At 38.0% G+C, this 25,040-nt stretch overlaps 1 protein-coding gene across 2 annotated transcripts in view; it reads left to right on the top strand.

Annotated features, from left to right (window-relative positions):
- IGFN1 (immunoglobulin like and fibronectin type III domain containing 1) overlaps nucleotides 1-25,040 on the top strand; it is a 55,823-nt gene that overhangs the window by 2,081 nt on the left and 28,702 nt on the right. For both annotated transcript variants that reach the window (XM_089514330.1, XM_089514331.1), the window contains exons 2-9: nucleotides 12,934-12,995; nucleotides 15,630-15,749; nucleotides 16,099-16,238; nucleotides 19,100-19,199; nucleotides 21,865-21,909; nucleotides 22,062-22,107; nucleotides 22,962-23,139; nucleotides 24,053-24,169. In XM_089514330.1, the coding sequence (XP_089370456.1) occupies nucleotides 12,977-12,995; nucleotides 15,630-15,749; nucleotides 16,099-16,238; nucleotides 19,100-19,199; nucleotides 21,865-21,909; nucleotides 22,062-22,107; nucleotides 22,962-23,139; nucleotides 24,053-24,169 (765 nt within the window). In that variant the 5' untranslated portion in view covers nucleotides 12,934-12,976. The remainder of the gene's footprint in view (nucleotides 1-12,933; nucleotides 12,996-15,629; nucleotides 15,750-16,098; nucleotides 16,239-19,099; nucleotides 19,200-21,864; nucleotides 21,910-22,061; nucleotides 22,108-22,961; nucleotides 23,140-24,052; nucleotides 24,170-25,040) is intronic.

Genomic DNA, 25,040 nt, shown 5'->3' with positions numbered 1-25,040 from the left:
TTTAAATCACACACCAAGTTGACAACGCTGGTCAGTCATTTAAATCAATGTTAATTGAGGGAATAGCAGAGATTGTATATGTCATGGGGAAGGAAGGAGCTAATTTACAGCTTGGGAACAGCATGTTGCTGCATTCTGCATTTGTGAGGTTAGATTTTAACCCCTGTCCTCTGACAACCAGCAACAAACACACTACTTAAGCTGTGCAACAATATTGGAATGACAACTATTGCTTGCTTGGGAGGCATTCTATATTTTAGAACTCTTTGAAAATACAGGTCCTGCTTCTGATCTGTACAGTGCAAGTTCTGAATTCCTGTTGCAGCCAGTGACAAATGTTCTCTTTGTTATTTAAAGGCTATGGGTAAGATCAGGTTTAAAGCATATGCAAAGTTATTCCATTCAAGTATGGTCAGTGTGCAAAATGAATGTTTGTTCATCATCTATAGCATAATTTTAGCTGATGTGCTTGGAATCCTGGACAGACAAAGTGTGGACGTTTCATCTCAAAATATTAAGTTTTAGTGAAGTATACAAGACTGGCTGCTTTCTTTGCCATCAAATTGGGATGGAGTAAAACCAGAAAGTATTGTCACATTATTCAAACCATGTTCATGAATGGGTTTGAGGCTTTCAGTTATTTCCATATTCCAGTGTCTGAAGGTGGCATCTCAGGTCTGATGAATGTGAACATTTCAGAAATGTGGTACAGCCTATACACTGGGACAGAACTGTGGAAAACTCATGAGAAAATTGGAAAAGTATCACATCAGAAGAAATGCTTGTTGTGTTCATACAAACAACTTATTTTGTGAAAATGAATGTTGATTTGAGTTTGAACATGAATATATGAAGAACACGTACAAATTCTGGATCAGTCAATTACAGTCCCTGGCTCATCTGCTGTATGATCCTTTTTCTTCAGAAGAATTGCTTTTATTTCTCTGTGGAACTATATTAGTCTTAGCTAATCTGTTAAAACAAATACAATTAATTGTTGAAGGTTGCAATTTTATGTGAACATAGCAGGGAGGAAGCCATCCTGAATTTGGTCGTGCTAACTTACAGATAATGCCTTGTGTCCCATATAGGAAAAAGATGGGCTATAAATTGAATAAATAAACAAACAATGCAGTGTCTTTCATTAAGTGTCAAACATATGATGACTCAAATATCAACTATTTCTTTGTCATGGTTACTTTTCTTCTCTTTAGATTCATGAAAATGTAATGTTTGAAGACTAGCATATTAAATATGTTTCAATGCCAATCATTTTTGAAAGACTGTGGACATGTGTCTTCTGTGTTAAATAATTTTCAAAAGCTTTGTCTGCATAGCAGAAATATACAAACAACAAATTCCAATGGCATCTCAAAGATGAATCCTCCAAAGTTTATGTTATTAAAACACTATCAGCCTTTAAGATGCCACAGTCTTTGGTGTCTATATGACATACTGGTAGATGCAAAGCACTTTCTGACATTATCAGTCCATGCATCTTAGGGTAAAGTAATAACTTCTTGGAACACACCTCTTTTTTACAAATAAAAATAACTTGGGAAATGCTCTCAAATTCTACAGCCAAAGAGTTTAACTAAAATAAAACATTTTTCTTCCATCCTTAATGGACAGGCTTTCAATGTGCATACTGATATTTCATACTAACACGGCTGTTTCTGAATTCTACCCACAATGGCCCTCAGTGTGGCAGCTGCTATTTTCACTGTCTTCTAGCTGCAATGGCAATGCTTATACCCATACCAATTGTATAGACAGAATGCTGTGTTCATTAACATTTAGCGCTCCGCCAGTTTTATCAATAGCATGGTAACAATCAATGTATGCAGAATTCAGTTCATCTTATCAGTCCATGGAGAACATGACCATCTCTGTGAACAGCAGCATATATTTCAAGTTATAGTAGGTAGGATCTGTCACACCTAAAGGGAGTTGTAAGTGGTAACACCTCCTCACTATGAAAGTAAGGGTTTTTTTTTATATATAGACTTGCCTTGTATAAATCCTCTGTGTTGCAAATTGCATTCACAAGGTGCTAATCACCACGATTAAAGTTTAATATGTCTTATTTTGTGGGAATACCTTGTAGAAATGGAAACTCTTAAATCTCATTAATGCCATTCCATAAATGTTTTTGAAGATCCGTTTGAAATCCCAATAGTTAACGATGAAGTCTTCCATGCTGTTATTTCCCAGAACAACTCTACCAATCATGGCCTTTTTCTATCATTGCCACCAAAACACATGTCTGTGAGCCAGCTGAATCAAAGGTTGGCTAGTCAAAGTCCAGATATTGATCTTGACTTCTTATTTATCAGACTGAAGGGGTGGCCGGCATCTTCTATGAGGCCATGTTCTTCTAGAACATGGCCTCATAGCCCGAAACACCCTAAAAAAACTATGGATGCAGGCCGCGAAAGCCTTCAACTTCATATCAGACTGACAGTTAGAAAGATAGCATGACTCTTGGTAAATTATCATACATCACTACAGCTCAGGCTGCTCAAACAGTCTGAAGAGACAAATACTTATTTTTGGGGATTTCCTGAACCTTGAGCTTGTGCCGGTCTATGTCTGTAATAAAGATGAACTGAATCGAACTGCACCTTGAGCACAGTGAAAGAGTCAATAAATGACACATGAAGTCTGCTCAGTACAGAAAATGGAGGATATTGTTGGGAACCTTACCTCCACCCTAAGAGTGCTGTTAAATTTAATCCTGAGATGACGGAGGTGGATAGGACTGCACTACATGGCAGTTGTTTTCCCCGATCCTTTTTCACTGATGCTGGCAAAGCGCATTTGGTCACATGAAAATGATGCGCTGAAATTCATGACGGCTGCTCAATGTGCACAGTGCCTTTCTAATATTCCATTGCGTTTTAGTGGACACTCAAGAGTTAATTGCACTGGGCTGGGTGGAGCATGATAAGACTATGAAATAGAAGAAGGTCAGTGTCTGGGAGAATTTGGCTTTCTCACAGATGGTTTTAAGTTCTCAGACTATCTGTAGGACATGCTGGTTCCATTTTCTGCCTGGGGGCTGAAATTGACCAGCACCAGAAGAATTCTGGTTTCGGTACCTGTGTGAACATCTGTAAAAACTGTGTGGGCTAACAGAGGTTCTGAAGCCTTTTACAGGTAGTTAAGTCTTCCATGACAGCTATTATGTCAATCTGCAACTGTATCCCCCCTCGCCACTATGTGTGGGGTGGAGCTAGCCTTCCTATCTGAGAGCAGTCCTGTAAGAGTGCAAATATTGGTTTTTAAATTTAGGCGACAATGTGTTCCATCACTGCAGTAGGTGAGCATGTCATCTCTGAGGGGCAGCAACTGTAAAAATTAAGGGAGAACAGAAAAATTCAGCAGAAGCACTGAGAGAATGGGACATTCAAAGAAACATGCTAAGAAGTCTGAATCACAGTAGTTGATGTCAGGACATCTTGGACCAAGTGGAACAGTTTTTGTGAGAAACTGTAATAACTGTAATTTCACTTACATTCAAGCGAAAGTTTTAGTTCTTTAGTAATTGTTGTCCTAATGATTTAGTCATTGCTTTAGTGAACTCTGCTTTGTGGTTGCCTTTCATTTTTTTAAAAAAACATTGTATGTGATATTTTATATCAGGACCAGCTACAGGTTTGAGAGGTCCCTTGATCTACCAGGTCTGTTACTAGGAGATCCACTCCTCCATACTCCTACTATGCCATTTAATTTAGGAAATTTAATTTAAGAATTTAATTTAAGAAATTAAAATAATAACCAATGATTGCCATTGCTAGGCAGACCAACAGTTGGAGGATATGGCGACACTTGATAGGTTGCAGGTCTTCTGGTAGTTGATTTAGATTCCAGGTCTGCTTCAGTTCAAACGTGGCTTTGGGGAATAAAGACCACTACCAAGCAGAGGTTTTGTCTTGGTTTTTGAATGACTTTACTAAGAATGGGTTTCTTATCTGGTTTTAAAGGACTTTCTACCATGTATTTGTTTGGTCATCTGTCTTCAACAAAAATATGGTGCAATTTCCTTCCTGCCACATATTCTAAAATAAAATGCATCTCAAACTTTATCAAGCATTATGGCTCCTCATCTCTACTCACCCATTCTACAGCTTCTGACTGACAATATGTTGAAGGTTTACCTTCTAAATAATTTAGTAAGTGGTTTGCACCCAAAGACCTAAATCCAGTTGTTAGTCCTAACTAAAGTGGATGCATGAAATGTTCTTAGCCTCACAGAAGGCAATGACAAACCTCCTTAGAACAAATCTTGCCAAGAAAACCCCAGGATAGGTTCATGTTATGGTCACAATAAGTCAGAAATGTCTTGAAGGCACATCAGAAAAACAAAAATGTAAATTCCATTGATTTTGTAGGTTTACTTTGCTTAGGATTAACAATTTGATTTTGGTGAAAATGTGCAATAACCATTCTTAATAACAGGATCTCTCTTCACGTCTATTTAGCTTTAAACTAACCAGCCTTGTTAAAAGTCTTTAGAAGGGCCCCGAGTCTCTAGATTCTGGTTTTTTTCTGTCAGTATCCCCCAAAATGTGTTCCTCCAGATGTTGTTGGACTTCAGTTCCCAGCATTCCTCACCATTGGCTAGTCTGGTTAGGGCTGATTACAGTCCAGTAGCATCTGAAGGGCCATACTGTGTCCCTTCCTGATGAAATGGTTCTCAGGATGGTGTCCATCAAAATAAAATAAAAATTTTCAGTAGTAAGCATACTTCAACTTATTTATTTATTTATTGCACTTATATCCCACCTTACTCCCAAAATGGGATCTTGACAGAAAAGGACCAGGACCATGGTGTTTTCCACCAAATAAATAAATTTAATATGAAATCTTATACAAACGTAGAAATATGGTGCAAAACCATAAGTGTCAAAACATCTTGTCCATTTCACAATAGGAAAACAAACTCTGATTCACAGCAATCATGGAAAAGCTTCATATGTCTATTCCTTAAGAAATGAACACAAATATAATAACTTCTATGCACTATGTTACCTATGTATTCCATATGCAAGCAGAAACAAAAATGAGTTTCATATCCCAGTCTCCCATCTTGGCCTGCAGGAAGATATGTTACATTAAATTACAAAGATATGGTGTTTAATAAAAGATGCTGCATATTATGTTTCCTTGTGTGAAAAGTCCTATAAATGCTGTATTACAAATCATCTGATACTATTCTGCTTGTTTATCCTTCTAAAATTAATTGAGTTTTTTAAAAACACACACACGCTTGAAACAAGACTAGTATTTATTACAGTCGGTCATGCAAACTTAAATGCATTACAGTCAAATGACAAAAGAATTGTTAACCTTCTGGCCCTGGGGCAGTCAGACATTGTATAACTAATGGGCAACCCAGAAATTAATGCCAATATCTGATTTTTTAAAAGCCCCATGCCCTATAAATGCCTCTGGTTGTTTTTTCTCCTCAACCCAATCAAACCATATTAATCTTTTATTTCTGCTACAAAGTTTGAGCAATAAGATTCCTTTTCGTTTTTGTTGGGTTTTCCATATTGTTGCCAATGCTGTTGGAGCTACAGAAGGACACTGAAAGGTGTAAGGTCCATTTAGCACAGCATCCTCTTTCTTAGAAGATGCTACTGGGTGACCATCCAGCAGGGCTTGAAGGCAACTGAACCTCCTGGCATTAACCCCAGAAGGGGCATAGCACAGTGCCCCTGAACTGACTAACATCTATATGGATTGGTTTGAACAGACATATATTTTACCTTTGCACAATCCATATAGGGGACATATCAGTCATTTCAAAAGATTTTTGGATGATATTTGGAATGGTAGCGACATTGAATTATTAGAATTCACTAGGTATCTCAACTCCATCCATACTAGCATTAAATTTGACATGACTTGTGACCTAAAGAAAGTACATTTCCTGGATGTAACCATCATTACGGAATGTGAACATGTACTCACTGATACCTACAGAAAACCTACAGATGTAAATTCTTTTCTTTCTTATGATAGCTATCATCCCACTGGTCTTAAAAGGAACCTCCCTTATTCTCAGATATTGAGAATTCAGACTGCAGTACTTTATTTTCTTTTTTTTAAACAGGCCCATAAATTAAAATCAGACTTTTTGCATAGAGGATATCCTCTTAAAGTCATAAAACAAGCAATGTATAAAGCTGCTAAGACAAATAGGAGCGACCTTTTGAGAAACAAAAATGGAGGATAGAATGATGATTGCATTAACCCAGGATATTAATAGGGGGATTAAGTATGTATCAAATAATTTAAATGAATAAGTGCTCTAAGCTAAACTATGGCCTGTTACAGACTGCCAAAATAAAGCTGCTTCGGGTCTCTTTGGAGGTATGCTGTTTAAATGATGTATGGGTCCTAAGAATCCGGAAGCTGCACCAAAAGCTGCACTCCGGTGCTTAGGAATGGAGTGTGGCTTTGGTGCGACCTCCGGACTCTTAGGACCCATGCATCATTTAAATAGCATACCTCCAAAGAGACCCGAAGCAGCTTTATTTTGGCAGTCTGTAACAGGCCTATGAGTAGCTGTCCTTTCTCTACTGGATTCAATGGGACTTAACAGTGCATACACATCCAGGAGGAAGCCTCATTGGGCATAGTATAGCTAAGCTCCTCTGGCTAAACATAAGGTTGGGTTTCATTTAAGGTTAATGGTTTTATGGTACTCGAAAGATTTTAAATTACTGTGCATGAATTATTTATAGTGATGTATCTTCCTGGTGATCACATCACAAAACAAGAGAAAGGACAGCTACTCATGGTTTAGTTTATTTAGTTTATTTAACTTCTCCTATTAATTCCACTCTCATTTAATTTAACAGAAATGTGGTTTGCAACTGCCATGAGACAATAATTTATTTGCAAAATCCACACTCTAAAATCTATTTACAGAGGGGGATGCAGAATGGTGGAGGGAATTATTTTAGACAAGTAAGAAGACCATCTAAACACATGTGTTGTGAATGGAAAGAACCAGGGACATAGCCAGGATTTTGGAAAGGGGGGGGGGTGTCCAGAGTAAGTGCCACCATTTTGGGGTGGGTGGGGGGCCAAACACATGGCAAATACATCAGGATATTAAAGTAATAAATACAATTTTAACTAGATCCACTGGGGGAAACATATATTTTGTGATTAGATTAGGTTTGGTTGATATTATTTTTAACATTAATTAAAGGAAGAGGGGTCTGGACCACATAGGACAACCCCCTCTTGGTTACATCACTGAAAGAACAATGCATCATGGTTGAATAAAATCCACCTCTTCTGTGAGACTGGGTTAATATTTCTTAATATTTCAAAAGCAGCATTTTATCTTCTTCACAGAAATGAATGTCAGCCATATTGACCTGCAAAAAAATGAGTACTTTTTCTACTGTGTCACTATTGGGACACACTATATCCCTCCTTGAGTTTAATAATCCTAGCAATTTCAAATCAATCCTACTCCTTCCTCAGTAGCCATACTCCCATCTTGGGTGGCTAGTGTAACAGGATGTCAAATATTATTTGGAACAGAAAGGGTGTAGGTTCATACTTAGAATTGTTTTGTCAAGGGAGAGCTGCACCCTCTTGCATAGAACTAGCCCACTGATTATACCAGTTATACACATTGGCTACTCACTGTTTTTTTTTTTTTAAGTTATTTGAAAAGAATTCCCATGGAGACATGATATCTTATGAATGTCCAAACAGTTGGGTAGAATATAAACAAACATAGCCACAGTGTTGATACATTTCCAAGGATAACTCAATGTTTAAATGGGACAAAGTATATATCTGAAGGGCAAAATGAAATGGTGGTATGCATTTATCCCAGAGATCTTTAGGTGAGGTTGCAGTTGTTAAGTCAATTAATCAGTTCAATTCATCCAAAATCTTTCAGTTAACAAAAATGTTCCTAAACAATTAATTGGGGAACTGTTGGGTTCTTTAAAAAATATTAGAGAATATCTGCTAAAAGCATGTTGTTGTTGTTGTTGTTGTTGTTGTGCGCCTACAAGTCATTTTGGACTTATGGCAACCCTAAGGCAGACCTATTATCTTTTTTTGCTTGGCAAGTTTCTTCACAGCAGGTTTGCCATTGCCATCATCTGAAGCTGAGATAATATGACTTGCCCAAGGTCACCCAGTAAGTTTTTACATGGTTGAGCCAGGATTTGAACCCTAGTCCCCCAGAGTCTTAGTCCAGCACTCAAGCCACTACACCATTCTGACTCTCAGTGTGATTTTCTTTCAGTAGTATTGTTTTATTCATATGTAGCATTATATAGATTTAGCTGATCAGTAATCATATCTTATGTGTGCTTCTTCAGAACTTGTTCGCTGGAACATACATCTTGGTATGTATGGTAAGCCTGTCAATCCAGCTGTAATGCAGTCTTCAACTTATCTGTTAATAAGTGGATCATTTGCATCTTGTTCATAAGGTCACCATAAGTTGAATAGCACATAACAGCAACAAATGGCAATCTGTAAGCTCATAAAGTTAATCAACTTAAAGCATTCTTTAATCAGGAGGCAATGTTTTAGGCTTGCCAGTTAGAAGAGCTGGCCATGATTCTTGCATCCTTTTCCAATAAGGATATCCTGTCTTGAGTATCTTTTCTTATTTCATTTAGCATAACTCGCTTCAGATGATATCACCACTTGCTAGTTTTTCGTGAGATAGAATTTACAAATCTGTTCCAGTGATACGTATTGTGTAATAACAATAGAAAGTTGTGCAAATATCTATCATGCAACTCCACTAATTTCTTACCTTTAGAGTGATACTAAGTGATTCCAGTTGGTATGATATCTGTATGACATATTTCATTCTCATAGGCATGAATTAAGCATTTTAAAGGTTTTCTCCCTACCATGCAAGAATGCATTTTTGTGAATTTTTTTCATACATAGGGAAGTGTTTTTGAAAAGGTTGTTTGTGCAGAAACAATGTTTATGTGAGAAATTATTGTAAAAAAAAAACCAACCCAATTTTATGTGAAAAAACATTTTTACAATAATTTCTCACATAAACGCTGTTTCTTTTTTTGGATACATTTACTAATACATTCTAGAACAAAACATGACAACAATCAGTACACCAGAACAACAACAAATAAAGACAATAACCCAGATAAGACCCTGAAAATTATAGATAAAAGGTGTATTCAAGGATCCTGAAACACATCTTTCCATAAAATTTAGCTAAAATTGGGGGATGTCTAGAGACTAAATCTTGCTGGATCTTTTCAATAAATGGGTGCCAAATCTTAGGAAAGGTCAATCCAGAGTGTAAGCCTCTTGCTCTGTTGTTATTATCTGCCATTTTCTCCATTAATCACGTCCCAGAGTCCAGTCCACCATCCTGCAATATTCAACTTTCCAGTTTTCCAGTTCTTGGCTATCTCAAGCCTGGCAACAGCCAGAAGCAAACTAATAAGTTCTTTGTGCTTCAGGGCTTTATTTCTATTCATAAACACCATTTCTGCAAAAACAACCTTTTCAAAAACAAAAGTCACTGATTTCTGTGCCAAAACATTGTTTAATGTTCAGAATTGTGTTTTTTTAAAACAACGACAACACACACACACACACATTTTTGCAGAGTCCCTGAATGTGAAAAATCTTGTTGTGATTTTTTTTCACTGGGATATTTTGATGTGCAAGTGCACTCTTTTTCACATCAAAGATGAGAATGTTTATGTATGTGATGGTGTAAATGAGTGTTCAAGGCACAACAAATAATTGTGCCCCAGAGGCTGGGAAGAAGTGAGCCCCAGTCCTAATCAGAGGAGAATACTCTGTGGACTTTAATCTTAAATACCAGCCCAGTAAGAAGAAAATAAATACTGTATACAGTATCACCAGTTTTTAAACAGGGATTAAAGTAGGATCCAGGAAATTACAGTTAGTTTAACATCTATTCTAAGTGAACTGTTATTAAAGACAAAATTATCAGTAACACTGAAGTTGTCTTAATGGAGAAAAGTCCTGGTTTCTGCAAATGACTTGGCCCATTAGCTAATTTGTTGAGAGCATCAACAAGCATGTTTGCAGTAGTGATCTAGTAGACTCTCTTTACTTAAGACTTTCCAAATGGTTTTGATGAATTCCTTCACCCAAGGCTATTGAACAAATCCAGTAGCCGTGGAATAATAGAACAGGTTTTCTTGTCAGACATGCACCAAAGGCTCGGAGCATTAACCAGCTGCATCTGTTACTAATATTTCATGCTTCCATGGCTCTGTAACTGGTTAATGAACAAGAAGCAAATAGTATGAATAAATTGACTGTTCTCACAATGGAGGCGTGTAAGAATGTCACACCTCAGATTTCTGCATTGGGACCAGTGTTGACATCAAATCATTCTCACACTGGAGGCATGTAAGAATGTGAAACCTCAAGTTTCTGCATTGGGACCAGCGTTGACATCAAATCACTTAGGAAAATAAACACAATAGGGGATTTTGGAGAGCCCGAAAACCATCTCTCCAAACTGTGTGAATGCAATACATAAATGTAGAGTGATGTGCATTGGGGTAAAAATCCTATTATTAAAATGTAATAGAATGTAGGGAGATATTTGTTTATGGAAATACTATAAAATTAAATTTAAAAAATCCTATATTCACATATGCATATATTGTATCTATTGAGAGACAGACAGACAGACAGACAGACAGACAGACAGACAGACAGACAGACAGACAGATGGCTGAGGTTGTATTGACTGACTCGGAAAGGGATATGGGAACTGCATGGAGAACTTAGTACAATTCATTGTCAGTGCTAAGATGTTTGTGTTGTCACAAATACTGCATCATGGATGGTCATTGTGACTATTTAAATATATTTAAACTTTGGCACAATTGTCATGTTCTATGCTTTTACTTTTGTCAGAATAAACTGACAGCATTTGTTAGTTTGAAATTTCCAAGAAGATGTTAACCTGTTGCAGGAAATGTAATAAGCAAACATAAACAGATTCCAGATTAGTCGCTTACCACTTCTAAGGTTATTTGAATTACTTGTATTATATTTGTATTGTATTTGTATGTAGTGTAGTTGTCACTGTCAGTACAGTTGTTTCTGTAATTAATTTGACCCTGATCTCACTACCTGCTGTCCCAAAGTCTTAACACTGTGCACTGTTGATGTACAGTCGGCTCTCTCTGTCTATGGATTTTGTATCCACAGATTCAATCATCTATGGCTTCAGAATATTACACACATGCACATTTTAAAAAAGCAAATCTTAATTTTACCATTTTATACAAGGGGCATCATTTTACTATGCCATTGTATTTAAGGAAACCTAAATAGTATCTACAGATTTTAAAATCCTCAGATTCTGATATCCATGGGAGGTCTTGGAACTAATCCCTAGTGAATACCAAGGGCCCACTGTATATGAAATTTTGCATATCTGTTAATTTATCTGGTGAGCTGGGCTATGTCCATCAAACCTCATTCTAGTATACATTAGTCTTTACAGTGCCACATGACTCTTGTTTTCCTCTGGAAATGGATTCTGAGCTGTCTCTCTAGCACCACCTAGTGCTTTCATTCCTTGAATACAGCCATATTCTCTGCTAAAATTGGAATGAGAAAGTAATCTTGTAAAACATTCAAATATTGTCTCCCATTGTTTCAAAGTATTTAATTGTGCATCAGTCATGGGAGTAATATAAAACCATTTTCTTCATTTGTGAGGTTTATATGCATATCTGTTGAAACTATCCCACTTGGGTCGATTCACTGGGGCTGTAATAGTGATGTAATTTGAATTGTCTGATCCTAAATTGGACTTAAAATAAGCACAGCCAATTTACAAAGCCAGGAAGCTTCCAGCATTGAAAAGGGACTATCTGAACTTGGATTCTAACTGGATGTTACCCAGGATGCACTCACCCAGTGGTGTTGATGGCAAAAATCCATGCGATAAAATCCAGATGTATCCCAAATTCGAATTTGAATTCGGCAGCGGCAAGTCGCTTTTTTTAGTCCTTATTTAAGCAGGGGATAAAACAGAAGTCACTCAAAAGGGTGCATAGAGAGATCTTGTAGAACTGTTGAGTAAGTCTTAAAGGTGCTACAAGATCTCTCTATGTACTGATTCAACAGACTAACATGGCTATATTTTTGAATTCTACACTAAGAGTAGTTCATTAAAAATAAATAGTTCACATTTTTCCCCTCAGAAAATCTTAGTGGTGCTGCAGGAACTTGTAGGCCTCAAGAACAGTCTTGGGAACCACATGTGACTAATAGGGTAAAGATATTCTACCCCTGATATAAATGTTACTGTCATTGCCATATCTAAAATAAAGTGACCAGTTTTAAAATTGGGTGTTATTTCCTTGTTAGTAAGTTCAGGACTGCAGTTTTAGGATCTTTGATTTTTCTGAGTACTTTTTGGGGGTTGTGAATATACAGTTGGACCTCAGTTTTCACAAGGGATCCATTCCAGTGAAAATGGAGGCTTGCGCATATTCAAGCCCCATAGGCTTGAATGGGGCATGTGCATGTGGGGGTGCTTCCCATTAAAAATAGCAGAGGTCACCCCTCCGCAATTTCCAAGGTTGCAGATTCAAGATCCGCAAGTTAAGAGGGGCAACTGTAGTGTGCATGCTTCTAAAACAGTGTTTCTCAACATGGTTCCATCAAGATGCTTTAGTCTACAGTGCCCATTATTTCCAACTTGCAGTACTGGATATTTTCAGTCTAAGGGCACCAGGTTGGGAAAGGCTGCTTTTAAAAACCTTATTGCATTATGTGACTCAGAATTTGGCATAACTGTCAAACTGACAGCAGCCTATAGGATTTTTTTAAAAGAAATATCTGCTAACTTTTAACTATTAGCATTTTTACATTGACACTATATTTTATTTGCAGGAGGATTTCATCAAACTGATTTACAGCATTTGACAGAAGAGCCATGTCTGGACGGAGAGGAGGTAAGAAACACAAACAAATGAGTCAAAACACTCAACTGGAAACCCAAATATGTTTCCACATTTGTGGGTTAAGCATTCACAAATCTGATTATTCACAGAATCTGTAATTCCTCCAGTGCAGTTCTATAGTAAATTCTTGCCAGACGTTGACCAGAGAGTTGTTCTAGAGGACCTACAGTTGCTTAGAGAGAACACTTCTCTAGGCATCTGTAGGTCCTTCAAAGGTCTAGAGAAATGTTTGCCCTGGAGGACTTACAGTTAACTAGAAATGTATTCTCTCAGGTAAAGAAAATAGTGAGCCTATGGAGTTTATCAAAGGGAGGAATTTCTCTTAAATTCGAATGAAAAGAAAGTGGGGCCAGTTCGCTAGTTTAGCGCAATTACGTGAATGCACATTGCGTTCAAACTGGCTTCTCATTGCCCGAAAATAGCATGTCATTGCCCAAATTTGCATGTGGCAGTCTATCACGCAATAACATGAAACCACATGATTGCGTTTGGACTGACTTCCCATTGCCTGAATTTGCATGTAGTGGGTTATCACGCAATAACGTTAAAACCCATGATTGCGTTCAGATTACCATCAGGTAATAATAATAATAATAATAATAATAATAATAATAATAATAATAATATTTATTTGTGTTTCCCCGCCTCTCCCAGTGGATCGAAGCAGGGCTACAGACTATTAAAATCAATACATATAACACTCTTATAAAAACATAAAAAATATTACATCAACACTCATCAATACAACAGTACAAAAATCCATCAACCATCCAGCATCCAGGGGCAAGGCAGAATATTGTTGTCAGCAGGGATATTGGTCTTCATTCTTCGGGGGGGGGGGGGGAAGCTTGACAAAAGAGTACCGTTTTAAGTCTCTTTTTAAATGTTTCCAAGGGGGTCATGAGACGGAGCTCCTTAGGTAGGCTATTCCAGATCCACAGGCCCATTATAGTAAAGGCCTTTTGGGATGAGGAAATATATTTGGAAGATGGTGTTTCCAATAAATTCTTACTAGATGTTCTGATTGTGCGGGGTGGATCATACGGGGAGATGCGGTCCCTCAAGTAATTCGGGCCCAAGCCATGTAGGGCTTTATAGGTGATAACCAACACCTTGTACTGTGCCCAGAAGCGAATAGGAAGCCAATGAAGATCTCTCAAGATAGGTGTTGTATGGTCAAACCTAGATGCACCAGTGCCCAATCTGGCTGCCATATTTTGTACTAACTGATGCTTCCGGACTTGATACAAGGGTAGCCCCATGTAGAGCGCATTACAGAAAACTAGACGAGAGGTTACCAGAGCATGTACCACAGTTTCAAGGTCCCTTTGGCCCAGGTAGGGTCGCAGTTGACGTGTCAACCGAAGTTGATAGTAAGCACTTCTGGCCGTCACATCTACTTGAGATGTCAACTGCAGGGACGAATCCAGAAGTACTCCTAAGCTGCGAACTTCGTCCTTCAGGGGAAGTGTGACTCCATTCAAGACAGGTGGAAAAATTTCCTTCCCCCCCTCTCTCTGTAAGTGTGTGTGTAGAGCGGGGATACTTGACCCTTGAAAGGAATTGGCTACATTTTGATTTGGTGTTTTGTTTTGTTTTTCTGGTACCAGTTCTTAGGTGCTCACTTGAAAAAATATATCCCTGGAGGCCAAAATTTAAAACATCCAAGGAACTGATAGTACAAAATCAAAACACGCCCCCCCCCCAAAGCCTTTCCACCTCTACAATTGAGTCCTGTTTACTCCATTAGCATTCATGAGACTTTCTTCCAAGTACTGTAAGCATGGATAGGTAGAAACCTCAGACTAGATTTTGTTAAGACAAGCAGGAACCTCCAACAAATTGTGATGTTGCCTTCTGCTCATGATTGTAGATGGTTCATTTTATCCCTCCCATCTATTTTTCTTCCCCATCAGTTGTTCATCATTCTATGCTTTCTAAGCATGTTGGGCTCTCATGGGGCTGTTGGTGAAAACATTCTTAATTTCCATTATATAAATTAAATAAGAAATAGCAGAAAAAAATGTTGCTTCTTTCTAAAAGTAACCTTCTAACCACTATAGGAATTTCTGTGATACAATGGAATGTTAAAAAATATTCCCAATGTAATGTCACAGTTACAACTATTTACTACTAAGCAAAAGGGTGTTGCAGTTTAAGAACAGCTTCACATAGTTCTTAGGGGCAGAGCAGACTGGGGGCTGGGGTTGTGGGAAGGAAACATGGATTACAAAGACAAAGGACTGAGGGAATACAGTATCTTGGGATCTGGAGGCACAGCTAGGTTTTATTTTCATATAATGGATTCACAATAACTGCCAAATCTTGGCTACAGAACTGTAACAGATCATTTACCATGTGAACAATACACATTTTCTGGAGACCTGCACCCATACTGTGACCATTTGACTGTGTATTAAAATAATGGGTTTGTATCACAGTGTTAAGATTCAGCATATTTTGGTGGAGTTCAGAGCTGAAACCTTTTACAGGCATTTGGGTCTTCTAAAATCTGACAAGCTTTGAAACTTGACAGCCTTGTGGAAATGATATGAGATGCAATTCCATTTTTAGTTAATGGATTTGATTTGATTTTTCCCCTGGTCATTTTTTTTTCCTTTTCAGTAAAAACAAAGAAATCTGCCATTCCTGGAGTGACCATCACACAGTTTGTGGAAGATGTTCCTAAGGGTTGCAGCACCCCTGACTTTGAAAGGAAACCAATTACCTTAACATTATCAGAAGGTGAGGGTTCCATTTATTCTTTGTAATGAGGTAGCTGAGATTCCACCAGTTTATTTTAAAAGCCATCCATAGGAAGCCCAGTCTGAAGACTCTCCCAAGTGCTCTAAGGAGCTTTGGAGGGATCATCTCAAGAGTTAGCGATGAGAGCATGACCTTCTGTTACCTGTCTTGTACTCTGTGCCACAGGTTTTCTCAAAGGCTGCACTTTGATTTATTGTTAATATGCAGAAGGGAATTCAGAAGATATGGCAACTGTTCTAAAAGGGAATTCTGTTACTCAGTACCATTTTGATTACAGATTTCTTCTTTCTACTGGGGAAGAAAATCATTGTTTAATTTCTTTTGCAAGGTAAAAATGCCATTTTCAGAGCTGTGGTCAAGGGTGAACCAAAACCAGAGATGTTGTGGAAACGCAATAGTGGGAAAATGGATGATCCCCAAAAATACCAGATTGCTTCTGTCCCTGGAACAAATGAATTTACCCTGCAGGTAACTAGCCCCGCTGTTGAATATTCAATCTGGTAACATTCAGTAAAATATTTTAAGTTTCTAATACCACAATAAGTATTTATGGACCTCTCATAAATCTGCATAAATTAGTAAAGCACTAAGCTGTAAATAGCTATTTTAAGGTTTCTTGTTGGGGTTTCTTGTTTTTATTTATTTTTTTATTATTATTAAAGGGAATCAATATGTTCCTTGTGTTATCAAGGTTTATAATGCCAAGATTATATCTATGTTTTCTCCTGCAGTTTGGATTGAAGGGATTAGTTCTGCACTTGATAAAATAAATTTTGTGCTTGAGAGAAAAAAAACTCCTAGAATTGGCCAGTGTATTTAAAAAATTCTTATGGAGAATATCAATTTTATTGTGTTTATGGAATGTCAAATTGTATCCTACCTGATACTGTACATTTTTTGTCTGTTATTTGTTTGAATTGATGTGTCTATGGACTGTAATAATAAATACTGTACTGTACTTGGGACTTATACATCTTATTCTCAGAAAAAGGACATTTTTATGGGCCTTAATCTTGTTTAGATGACATTTTTTGTTTTGTGTTGGAATAATCAACATACCAGAGAAAGTTATGAGCTACTGGAAATAATGGTTGGATTTTTGTTAGTGCCACGTGTGCATATCGGGAATATAATTTGTCACTAATTTCTTATGAAAGAAAAGAAAAAGTAATTTTTGCAATTTTTTAAACACTTAAAGAAAAAAACTTTTTAAATCACACAGTTTTTAAAGTCGATTTGCAATTCATGATGTTTTATATGCAAACTTTCAGAGCTGCTTGTTTTGCACAGCATTGTTTTGTTTTGTTTTCTTGCATAGAAAGCAGCATGTCCCATAGCAGGTGTCCTATCACCAGGGTACTTGAAAAACATGTTTTTGAACATTTGTTTGAACATTTTGGATTTTTTTATTTCCATTCCTAGTACATGTAAGTGTAGTTTATGCTTTTGTATATTTCTTTTTGAAAAGAGGAGAGTGTTATGTTCCGTAGTCCTTTGCACAATGTGCAGAATCCACCCCCCCCCCCCCGCACCCTCTGTAGCAGTCAAGTCCCAGATGGTGCCATTGCTGCTGCTTAGCAGTGAGGAGACCCAGAAGGGGGAGGCAGTTCTGACTATGTAGCTTGAAGGGGTAGGTTTGGAGGGCATACTCCATCTGTGAGTGCATGCCTATGTCCTTCTCCCTCTGAGCTTCATTGCCTGAATTGCCTCCCTGCTCCTTCTCCTTCCTAGTGGTAAGTAGCAGAAGCAGCAGCAGCAGCAGTCCCTCTTGGGAGCTGTGAGATGGGGATGACTGGGTTAGATAGGCCTAAAAGTGCCCCATCCTGAAAAAGACATCTTTGGCATTAAGACATAGAACTGCACAGGTGGAACATTATGGTATTTTTGCTTGGTGTACGTTCTCAACCATTGTAAGAAAGATAGGCTATGTAAAATTATTAAAGAGTACAAACAAAAAGAAAAATAATTATGCAGTACTATACACCTGGCACAAACCTGTAACATTTATAATTTAAGAGGCATTGTTTTAATCAACTCAAAAGGTCTCTTGATCATGTCATTCTGGGAAAACAAAAATGGTAACCAACAGCAGAGAAGAGTGAAGGGGGATGCCAGAGAATTAGGCTTGCCACTCTCAAAACATGTCAACGTTCCCAAAGTGTGACAGATGGAAGACACTTTTGCCATCTCTTTTCAGCAATCACCCCCATGCAATTTGCACAAAATTTCTCATTTGGGAATTTTTATCAGGACTGCAAGCCTTAAAAATTTGGGGTACAACTCCGCCTCTGAGGTTTTGCCTCCACTAGTGAGGAATACAGAGTCTTAAGGAGAAGCTCTCTGGCCTTGAGCCAAACATTTTTTGACCTCTGAACCCCCATTATCACTGATGATCAAAATATAATTTGCTCAGTCAAACTGAGCTTGAGGGCAGGCAGTCTAGTGTCCAGAATCAGGTGCTAGGTTCAGAGAGGCTTATTCAGCTAGATCTCAGTGTTGTTATATTTATTTATATCCCAATTTTTCCTACAATTGGGACTCAAACTGGCTCACAGTTTAAAAGAACAATACAATTAAAATAAACAAAAAGTGAGTATTAAAATAAAATTAAACTATTACAGCATTAGGCTTTAGCCCAGGACCTCTTCTATACCACTAGCCCTTTCCTTGGAATCTGTGGTTAGGTCACTGCTACAAGTCATGTTTTTGACATATGGGACATCCAGGACTGGCCATAGGAAGTTATGATTAACCTGCTTTGCATATAAATATGTAAAATTTCTTACCTTGATTTGGGTTTTATGCATTGTCCTATGGAAGCATAGAAACCTAAGTGATACCAGATTGGAAGAGATAAGTAGAAGTGGTGGTGGTGATGGTAGCAGCATTCAAATCCCACCTTTCTACCTAAATTTGGATTTAAGGCAGCATGCAAAGATTAAAACAAATACAGATTAATATACTGTATAGATTGAAAAAAAAATAATACAACATATAAAAGTTACTTTTGAAGCACAATTAACCTATAGAATTAAAATTATTTACAATCTGTTAAAAGACAAAATATAAAAATCAACACAACAGGACATTAGTAAAAGCCTATTAAATAATTATAATTATAATTAAAGGCTTGTTCACCCTTATACAGAACATTAGAGCAACTTTGGTGAGGTCAGTGTCACACTGTGTGTGTGTGTGTGTGTGTGTGTGTGTGTGTGTATAGAGAGAGAGAGAGAAGAAGAAGAAGGAGAAAACTGGGAAGCATATTCCATCTGTCCAGGCCACAATAATGGTTTCATTTTCCCTATTTTATTATTTTATTTTTAAAGATAAACAAAATTACTGCAGATGATGCTGATGTGTACCGTTTCACAGCAGTTAATGACTATGGGGAAGCAACATGCACTGCTGGCCTCAAGATCATACAAGGTAAGTTAAGGAGCCAAGGAAATAATAATAATAATAATAATAATAATAATAATAATAATAATAATATTTATTTGTATCCCTCCTTTCCCTGTATTGGATCGAGACAGGTAACAGCAAACAAGATCGAGGCAGGTAACAGAAAACAGCAAATAGCTTTTCAGCATAGATTACTTAGGCTGCAGTCATAAGCACATTTACCAGTCAGCACAGTAAGAATGACATCAGAGGAAGAAGGGCTAGAATGTCTTTATTAATCACTTACATGCAACTGGAAATATTTCTTTACCTTAATTGGACAACACTGTAGTATTTTAATAAAAGCAATAATAATTAGGGCATGGGAACTAGCTCAGTAGTAAACATAGTGGCAGTTGGTGACCTCCATGTGCAGCAGGACCATGAATTCACTCTAGGAGGTTTTAGTCTGAAGCCTGGCAGAGCTGTCCAATGTGCTGAATGTATTTTGAGGATAGCTGTCCTTTTTCAGTGACATAAGAGATCAGGAAAGTGCACCTGTGGTTCAAGAAAACAAGAAATGGAGGAACCAAGCCAGTCCAGGGTCATATACAGAAGGTCTGTGACAGCAGTAGTGTGGGCAATGCAGTCAAGAGTCTGAGAAAAAAAGCAACTGTGAAAGTCTAATGTTGATAATTATGTATCTTCTAAAGTGCCTAAATTTCTTATTAATGTTTTGCAATTATTTGATGCACACAAAATTATCTTATGTCTGATGGTCCATGGGAAGAGATTGAATTTGTCTAATTATATGTGATTTTAACTGTATAACGGCAAACCTCTGAATTACAGTAAACGCTTGCATTATCATGAGAAGTAGTTCAAAAAGAATCCAAAGCCAGTCAGAATGTCACCATAGAGAAGTAAAAAAAAAAAAAAGCCAAAGTTCAGGAAAGAAGGGGTGTCACACAATGCAGAATGTGGAGCTGCCTCTTGAGTCTCTGACATTTAGAAAGATGCAGTGGGTCTGATTCCTGACTTTTGGGGTCAATAAGGTGTGGTCCAGGCTCTGTTTCCAGGGCAGTGTTGTCAGCCTCTTTGTTTCCTGGGCCCTTCTCTTTCCCTTTCTCTTCAGAGAAAGGGCTTTATCACACCACCTCTGTGCCCCGACTTACCTCTTCTGAAATTTAGCCAAATTGAGAAGTTACACTGATTTTATCACATGGACTTTTCTCTCAAAACAGCTTCCCGTTGCCTCCAGTGTTGAATTCAGGGCCCATAAGTCACTTCAGTGGCTATTTTTTCTAGATTGGAAGTTTTGGAATTGGAAAAAAATAGCTGACAAAGTGAGTTATGGGGCCTGAATTCAACACTGGAGGCAACGGGAAGCTATTTTGAGGGGAAAGTCCACACGATAAAATCAGCATAACTTTGGAAGAGGTAAGTCGGGAACTGGAGGCAGTGCAAAAAAATCCAAAGTCTCATTCAGGCAGGATATTACAATAGGCTTCTGTACTTTACATAGCTCCTTCAAAGTCTAGACTACAAAAGGACAGAAAAATGAGAATGCACAAAGGGAGAAAGAGGAAAAATTCTGAGATACTTGGAGACTGCCATGAATTAAGAAAGACAGAGAGTTAGCAAAAGTAAGCGAGAATACATGTAATGTTTAGAAGATGTAGAATAATATATGCATAAAAAGAAAACCAAGAAAAAGAGACAATTAGAAAAACCCTAACCAACTAAGTAGAAAGTCAGAAATATGCAATGACTTACAACTATCAATAAAGGGAAACAGAACAGAAACAAACTAGGAGGGCGGATGCAAAGTTGTCTATTTTATAAGAAAGGTTGCATATCCTATTTGAAGTCATTGCATATGTGGCTGTTTATGATTAAAGATGATAGATGTTGTTAAAGACAGTTTGTAGCACTGTTTTGTTTGTTTGTTTGTTTTTAGTCTAGACTACAACTCAGAGTTGATTCCCTGTTCTGCTGACATGGAAAACATTAGTACATATTTGTATATAGGGGATGATCAGAGGTTCAGTTTCTGACATTTCAATTTCAGTATCAGGTATCAGATGATGGGAATCATCCCTATGCAAAACATACCAGAGACCTGCTGAACTCAGTGTGGATACTTTGTTTAAGGCAGCTTCCTATGTTCCTATCCACTAATGCAGAGATAAGAATGATGGTCCAGATGTTGTCAGATTGCAACTCCTAGCATTCCTCAACTTTCAGTATGCTCGGTAGGGCTGCTAGGGCAGGAAACCCAGCAACATCCGGAGGGCCACATATTTCCTAGATCTACACTAAAATCACCAATTAAAATTCATTTCCATATTAAAACCCATTAGGCCTTTCCATTAAACTGTAATTTCCCATTCTTGATGGTTAATGGTCTGCTTTAAATGGGTCCCTTGGGAAAAAAAATATAGATGACACTTTAAAAAGCAACAAACAGGTTTCCCAGTCAGTCTAACAGAAAGTGAAATATACTTATCTCACTGCAGTCAACATGAACCTGACCTATACACTTAATCCTTTCAAATTATGTGGGGAGTGAGTATGCTTAACTTCAAAATTGTACCAACTGCTAGTGCTTAGAGAAGGCATTCCTACAGCTATGTTGTTAATGAAAGAATTCTTTCTCCCTCTTGCTTCCTCTCTTCCTTTCTGTCTTTTTCTTCCCATAACTGATTAGTTGGCTTCAAGAAAAAAACAAAGGAGGCTGCTGCACCACAGAAAGGTAAGTTTTCCAGCTACACAGTGAAAATTCAGCCAATGGCTACATTACTCTGGAGGGCCAAAAATAGGTAAACCACACCGAGACTCTTTATTAAGTTCTGAGTTATGTAAACCTCATTTTCACAACGTATCAGTTTTTTAAATCCCTTACAGACCTCAAGAAGGAAATTGAGGATTTCAGAAAAACATTAAAGAAAAGGTGAGTGCTTTCAATAATGTTTTGCATTGTTTTGTTTTAATTTATTTTCACCCATTGCTGTGTGCTGCAATAAAAGTAGATATTCCACACTAAAGTGCAGGACATTTGTTGTAGAAGACATCATAGGGGCTGAGCAGATGGAAAGGAAAAATGAGGCTATTCCTGGGTTTTCTCAAATCAGCTGGAACCCCCACTGTCCATATTGCCCATTCTCAAGGCAGGCCAAACACCCATAGGCAGTCCACAAAACACAATGTCATGCCAGGCCACTGATTTTTTTTTTACATGCTGTACATGTATGCACATGATCACACAAACACACTGCCTGTGACTGCCAAGTACCTCCCTTATCCTGCCTAGCTGCCATCCCATTGGACTCCCTTTGTGACTGGTCGCACGAGCGATACACCAACCATGCAGTGAATTGTTGCACCCAGTGACATATTGGCAAATGAAATCCAATTAAAAACATCTTTCTTGATTCTGATAGTAGTGATGGCTTGTCTTTTAACAGAAGTTGCTATTGTTAGTATGATTTCTTATACACGTGATTCTGTTTTGCAGCTCCTTTGTAACTTTTCTCTCTGATTTTCAAGTTCCTTTCCTTAATGACAGGTTGAGTCTCCCTTATCTAAAATCCAAAATGCTACAAAATTCTAAACTTTCATAGCTACAAGACAAATAGTGTAGTATGTACATTGGCAAGGCTGGTGAGGGATGTGAGGCTGGAGATAGATGTAAAAGGACATCGGCGTAAAAGCAACTTCCATCTTTCAAAAAACAATTATATTTTAAAAAGGCTTCTTCTCCCACTCACATACAATTTGGATTTCTGTTCTTGGATTAATTCTCAGAACACCTACAGCTGCTCCAAAGAAGGAAATTGATATGGAACAGGTCTGGCAATTACTGCTGAATGCAGACAAGAAGGATTACGAGAAGATCTGCTTGAAGTATGGTGTTGTTGACTTCCGTGGGATGCTAAAAACTCTTCAGGAGATGAGAAAGGAGAGGGAGGACAAGCAGGCACAGGTGAGGCCATTCATTTGATACTGAAGTCTAGGTAGGCATTTTTTTCATCATGTTTCACATTTATGTTGCAAATAGGGACAAGGTATGACATGATTTCTTTTCTCAAGATACTGTGTTGATTAAATGTTCTAGTGCAATTTGATTTCCCCTTCCCCCAAAGAGTCTAGGAATTATAATGGCATCCATAAAGAAACACTTCCCCAGGGTTTGTATTCATAGCTCATAGCACATCAAGTTGAATTTAGATAAACTGTATGACCTAACTCAAAGATGTGATGGTTGTAGTGGGTTAGGATTAGGCACAATCCTTTTAGGTTACCAGAAATTCCATTCTGCCAGCAGAACACTCTTCTGCTAACTGATCTCATTGCCCTGCTACTAGAAGAATCTGTCAGAAGAGCCAAAAAACAAACAAACAGTGGGATGGAGAAAGGATGGGAACAGGAAGAAGCTTTATTTATGCCCGATCCAAACCACCTCCAGGTTACAGACACAACCACGTGCCAGCACAGCAGCAGAACAAAGTTTGGCCAGGGTAAAGCTAGTCCTAAGTAATTTCCAGCATCTCAAGGCTAGATGGGCTTTAGACCAGTGTATGCTAAACTGTTGCTTGACCATCTTGGCCAGTTAGGATTGCACTCTTAGTCATGCTTAGACTAGGGTCATTGAAATCAATGGGATAAATCTATTACAGAGGTTTCACTTCAAATATGACTGTGTCTAAATCTAATCCTTTGTTCTTAGAAAGAATGCTATTGTCAAGAAATGTAAAAAGGAGTTACATTTCTTTGTTGCTTTTGCAGTAATGATACAGTTATCCTCAGAACAGCTTTTAGTAGCCAGTTTAGATAGTGGAATGGTCCTGGAAATCTCATAGTATATTCATATGTTTGCAACTTCTTGTTCTTTGCAGTATGTATACAGTATTGCAAACCTAAAACATGTCAAAATAAATCAAGAGCAAGCAAATGCTTCAATTGATGTAGAGATGGATCTGAAAAATCCAGAGAGCAGAATTTATCTGTACAAGGTAAGACAGAATAATGGCTGGCTAGGTCAACTCACTGTTTCTTACTAAAACATAAGTCTGGACTGCTGCACTAGAACTAGGGGGCTAAACAGACCGGCGGCTTCAGGACAGAGTGGGGGCATAGCATCCGCATGCTGCACACCCTGATGCTGCACTAACACCTGACTGCATGGTGGGCAGAAAAGAGTGTGTCTTTAGCGCAGCGTTTAGATGTACTAAGTCAAAGAAACTCCTAATAGCTGCTGCCACCGCAACAAGACTGACTTTTTTGATGCTTTAACTATGAGTGGCATTTTGCTGGCCCTTTTTGGGCTGGCATAGTGCCGGATTGGGGCTATAGCATATGGTTGCTGCGGGCCCGATCCGGCACTCCCAGGGGCAGTGCAGAGCCACTCTATCGGGGCAGTCTGTTTTTCCCCTATTAGCACAAGGAGCACAACAGAGAAATGATAACCACACTGCTTGATGCAATAGTGGCAAATTTGGGTAAAGGATAGAATCAGGGCTGGGACTACTATTAAGCAGAGTGCAGTCTCAGCAGATTTAGGGGTTTTGTTTTTTTATGGAATGGCAGAAAATTATTAGTTAGTGTTGTCATTATATTTTTATTACTAGAAATCAGCAGATGTGTTTGTATGATTTTCTAACTCACATGCTAACTCATGGTTGGTTTGGGTACCTTCATTTGAGTGTGTGAGAATATCATTTGCTATTCCACTGCAGGTAGCAAAATTTCTTGTGGCAGATTTGATGCTGTGGTCCAGCAGCATAAACTTCCCTTCATGAGAGTATTAATATTCATGATAATATTAGAAGGGAGAGGTATTAAAATAAAAGTGAGACACTTCAAATCTTCCAGTTAAGAGAACCA

Source organism: Sceloporus occidentalis, unplaced genomic scaffold, assembly GCF_023333645.1.
Source record: "Sceloporus occidentalis isolate IW3139 unplaced genomic scaffold, rSceOcc1.0.p SCAF_3, whole genome shotgun sequence".
In the NCBI taxonomy this organism is placed as follows: Eukaryota; Metazoa; Chordata; class Lepidosauria; order Squamata; family Phrynosomatidae; genus Sceloporus; species Sceloporus occidentalis.
Note: the sequence above shows the minus strand (reverse complement) of the source record. Positions and strands in the feature narration are given on the sequence as shown.